Below are 3955 nucleotides of genomic sequence, written 5' to 3' on the forward strand. Positions count from 1 at the left end.
CTCAGTTTGTTCTCAGCCTTCAAGAGTCTCTCATGGTTTGCCTCTCTCCCTCTCCCCCACTATTTCCCCCCTTCTTCTCCCCCATGGTCCTCTGTTAAGTTCCTCCTAATCCTCCTATACGTGCAAACATATGGTATTTGTCCTTCTCTGCCTGACTTATTTCTTTCAGCATAACACCCTCAACGTCCATCCATGTTGCTACACGTGGCCAAATTTCATTCTTTCTCATTGCCGTGTAGTATTCCATTATATAGATAAACCACATCTTCTTGATCCATTCATCAGTTGATGGGCACTTAGGCTCTTTTCATGTTTTGGCTATTGTTGAGAGTGCAGCACTGACTTTTAACATTGTGCTACAATTCCCCGTTTTGAATAGTTGATCTCACAAAGGATAAGAACATATCCCTGGATTCCTAGGCCAAGTGTTAGTCCATCAAACTGCTGGTAACAATAAATACCATAATGTCTGTCAAATGCTGTGTACAGTTTCTGGCACAAAATTAATCAGTGGATAAAATGTAACTGTTCATAATCCAGATAGGCTCTGGGAAAATTAGAGGAAATGTTGTCTTAATTTTATTAAATAACGTGTGAAAAGTATCTTATTTTATTAGTATTGCTATTAAACCAAAATCTAACCATGCAAGAAAGTATATGTACCACAGCCTGGAAAACTGTCTTGGTTTTTTCTTTTTCAAGCATTGAATTCAGTGAGAAACAGCATTCAGTGGTTGAAAAGTGAGAAGTGTAGAGAATAAGAAACTCTTTGTTTTGTTTAAATTTGAGGTTTGTCTTCCTTCCTTCAACTTCATCTTCAGAACTGTCTCCCTGCTGGGTCTGGGTCTTCCTCAGTTTATGGAGGATGGCAAGAAAAGTCCTAGAGTATTTTGTTTGCAACTGATGTGATGAATGGTGAGCTCTTAACTAGGAGGCCCCAATTAAGAGTCTGGCTACTAAAGCAGGGGAAAACCTGTGGGAGCAATTATTTCTGGTCTTCTTTATCAAGCCCAGAACAATCTTTCCTTTACTATACTCGTGTCACAAGAGCACAGTCAATATTAAATTCCAAAACCAGAAAAAATCTCTCACAGAAACAGCTGTGTTCAGTATACAGCCAGTTTACTCTGGCAAATTGCTAGAAATGGAAAAGTTTCCATTTCTTCTTGTGTTTATTCTTGATAGTTGTCTTGTAAAAACTGCCTTCTGTAAATAAGGGAAGCCTGGTTTTAAACAGCTTTGACTAATATCTGTAGATGGGATATGAAGTTCTACAGAGTTTTAGAAAATTAAGAGAAGTCTGGTTGAAAGACATATATTAGAAAGTATTTTTAAGTATCTGGCTCCCATAGTTCTCTTCTTTTTTTTTTTTTCCATCCTGCATTAAACTGGATTTTGATCCTTTTATGTGTACATTGTTACTTAGTCTCAGCCCTGAGAGTTTACGCCCAGGGTTGAACTTTACTGAATGCCTTGCTCATGGACACCACACATGGTCTTTGTGTAAGTTCATTGCTGATGCATAACTAGAATGGAGAAAAAATTAGTTTTTTGAACAGCAGAAAATACCCAACAGTTAATCACGCTGGGTTTATGAGTTGTAGCAGAGCAACCTAGTAGATTAGCAGATTCTCAGGATAGGAACTTAACTCCGTTCTCTCCAATTTTTACCCAGTTCTGAACATATTAGTGGGAACTCTTGAAGTTCTCTCTCAACGCCAAAAAACTGAAAAAGAATTTACAAAATTCAGATGACAAAATTAGCTAGGTATGCCTGATGTAAAAGCCTGTTCCTTGGCAAAAATATTAGGTAATTAGGGAATGGAGTAACTACTACAGACGGTGAGGATCTCATTAAGCATGACACATGGATTATAATAAATGACCATTTGGTGCCTATAAGAATGAGTTTTGCAAAGTATCCAAATTAATGTCAGGGAGTAGCCTAGGCCTTGGGGAGATGAGAGCCCTCTGCTTTCAGATTAATGAGGCAGGGCTTTTGCTTTTCTTGTTTGTGTTATTAAAGAAGACATGCTAACTTGTCACCTGTTGACTGTTGAGTGAGTTTGACTAAATAAAGGTAAATCTCAGATATGTTCCACAGTGTTAACAATAACTGAATGTTTAATTTAATGGGAAATTTGTAGATTGGGGGGTACCTCCACACTCCTTGAAATATTTTTCTTCATTCAAATTTTTCTAGATAGAAACCTAGCATTAAATTTCCTGTTGTGTAATGTAATCTCTGTCTCTTTCATTCCCCAGCATGGCATCAGGGACATACAAAAGAGGTTTTCTCAGTACCCTTAGTCTCTGCAACGATATCAGGCAAACACTAGATACTGAAACAGTGTTTAATGTATTTCTCCTAAAAGTATGCATCTTGCTTCAAGTCATTCATGCAAACATTGAAGAGGACAGAACAGAGCTCTGCTGATCACCACTAGAAAACCTCTCTCTAGTAGACTTCAACACTTCAATCTGTACTCTTCGGTTACAGTTGTTCAACCAGTTACTCATCTAACTAATTGTAACCAGTTGAACAACTGAACCCAAAGGGTGCAAAGTGGAAACATTTCATTGAGAAGTCGGCTGGGGACAAAGAAAACACTGCCAGATCCCCCTTCAGTGTGCCAAGGGAAAATCCTTTCTCAAGCAGAAGCTACATGGTGCCTCTCCGAGTTATCATTAATTTGTAATGCTGTATAAACCCACACATACCATCCGTTCTTTTGATTTGGGTTATTTGACATGTGATGTGGTACCACCGTAGAAAGTGATGCTAACGATGTGTGAATTATTGTCTGAAAATAACTAAGGATATGAACAATAAAACATTTTTTAAAAAAATAAGACATGTTTCTTTCATTGATATTTGTGTCTCAAGTCTAAAGTGAAATATGCAATTTGAGATGTAAGACCTGATGCGAAATAGAGAATCATTTGGGGTTAATAGGAGGGAATGTCTCTATGTAGTCAAGAGCAAGAGGCTTGTCAGTGATTATTTTAAAGTTCGTTTCCAAAATAAACTTCTTCCTCCTGATGTCACACAAGCATTATAATAAAACTATTGCGTGTTGTTGCTGAATGTTTTCCCTGTAAGAAAGCTTAGAGCTTGGCTCCATGTCTTTTGAGTAATTCCCAGCTGATTAAAAGATTGTGTTCTCTTTTCATATTGGCTGCTAAGAAGCTCACTTTTCATATATAAGAGCTGTGGGATATATTTTGAACAATAGTTTGTTTTCTTATTCTTCCTCAACACCATTAAATCTTTTTTAGGCATATTATAATTAATAAATTTAAGCATAAAAAACAAAAACAGATGAAATTGCAGTTGAGGTATGAATGTATCTGTCCTCTAGCTTTCAATCTTACTCTCTTTTGTCATATTTCTGTTAGGTAAGGCTCTCTTGTTCCATAGAGATTTGAGTCACTTTTTTCACATTTCGTCTGCCAGGTTCCCTTTGCAGGTCCTCAAACATGGATGCAAAGCTGAACAAGAGTTGAGCAGTTTTTCCCCAGAAATCCATGAACCTGTAACACAGGTGGATTTGACTGCTTTATTAAAGCTTTCAGGTGTTGTGAGGATACTCACATTGATCACACACCACACAGCTTTTTATCATCTTGCTGTTCCTGTCTCCTCACCTAGGTGCTCCTCGTGGAGACTTAGCTTTCCAGAATCAGCACTTCTAATCTGACCATGTGACTCCCCCTAATTGCAAAACTCCCTGGGGATGTGTCCTAGGCCCTCACCTCCCACCTCCCATCCCTGAATTCCCTGGAATGGCATTTTCCCCACTTTGTTTACTTTGCTTTTCAGTATTAATTATTCTAGAGAAGGGCATTCACTTAATCACTCCCTCACTTAACAAATCTCTTATACCTATCCACTATGTTCTAGGTGCAGGAGACACCAACAAAATAAATCCCAAATAAAATCCATATCCAAAGG

At 37.9% G+C, this 3955-nt stretch overlaps 1 protein-coding gene across 1 annotated transcript in view; it reads left to right on the forward strand.

Annotated features, from left to right (window-relative positions):
- The window catches only part of LOC144221075 (3',5'-cyclic-AMP phosphodiesterase 4D-like), a 504391-nt gene extending 501954 nt beyond the window's left edge, over nucleotides 1-2437 (forward strand). The window contains exon 4 of the mRNA XM_077751432.1: nucleotides 2266-2437. Coding sequence (XP_077607558.1) covers nucleotides 2266-2437 — 172 coding nt within the window. The remainder of the gene's footprint in view (nucleotides 1-2265) is intronic.
- Nucleotides 2438-3955: the final 1518 nt, after the last annotated feature.

This window comes from Crocuta crocuta, unplaced genomic scaffold (assembly GCF_008692635.1).
Source record: "Crocuta crocuta isolate KB4526 unplaced genomic scaffold, BGI_CrCroc_1.0 scaffold91-1, whole genome shotgun sequence".
Classification (NCBI taxonomy): domain Eukaryota; kingdom Metazoa; phylum Chordata; class Mammalia; order Carnivora; family Hyaenidae; genus Crocuta; species Crocuta crocuta.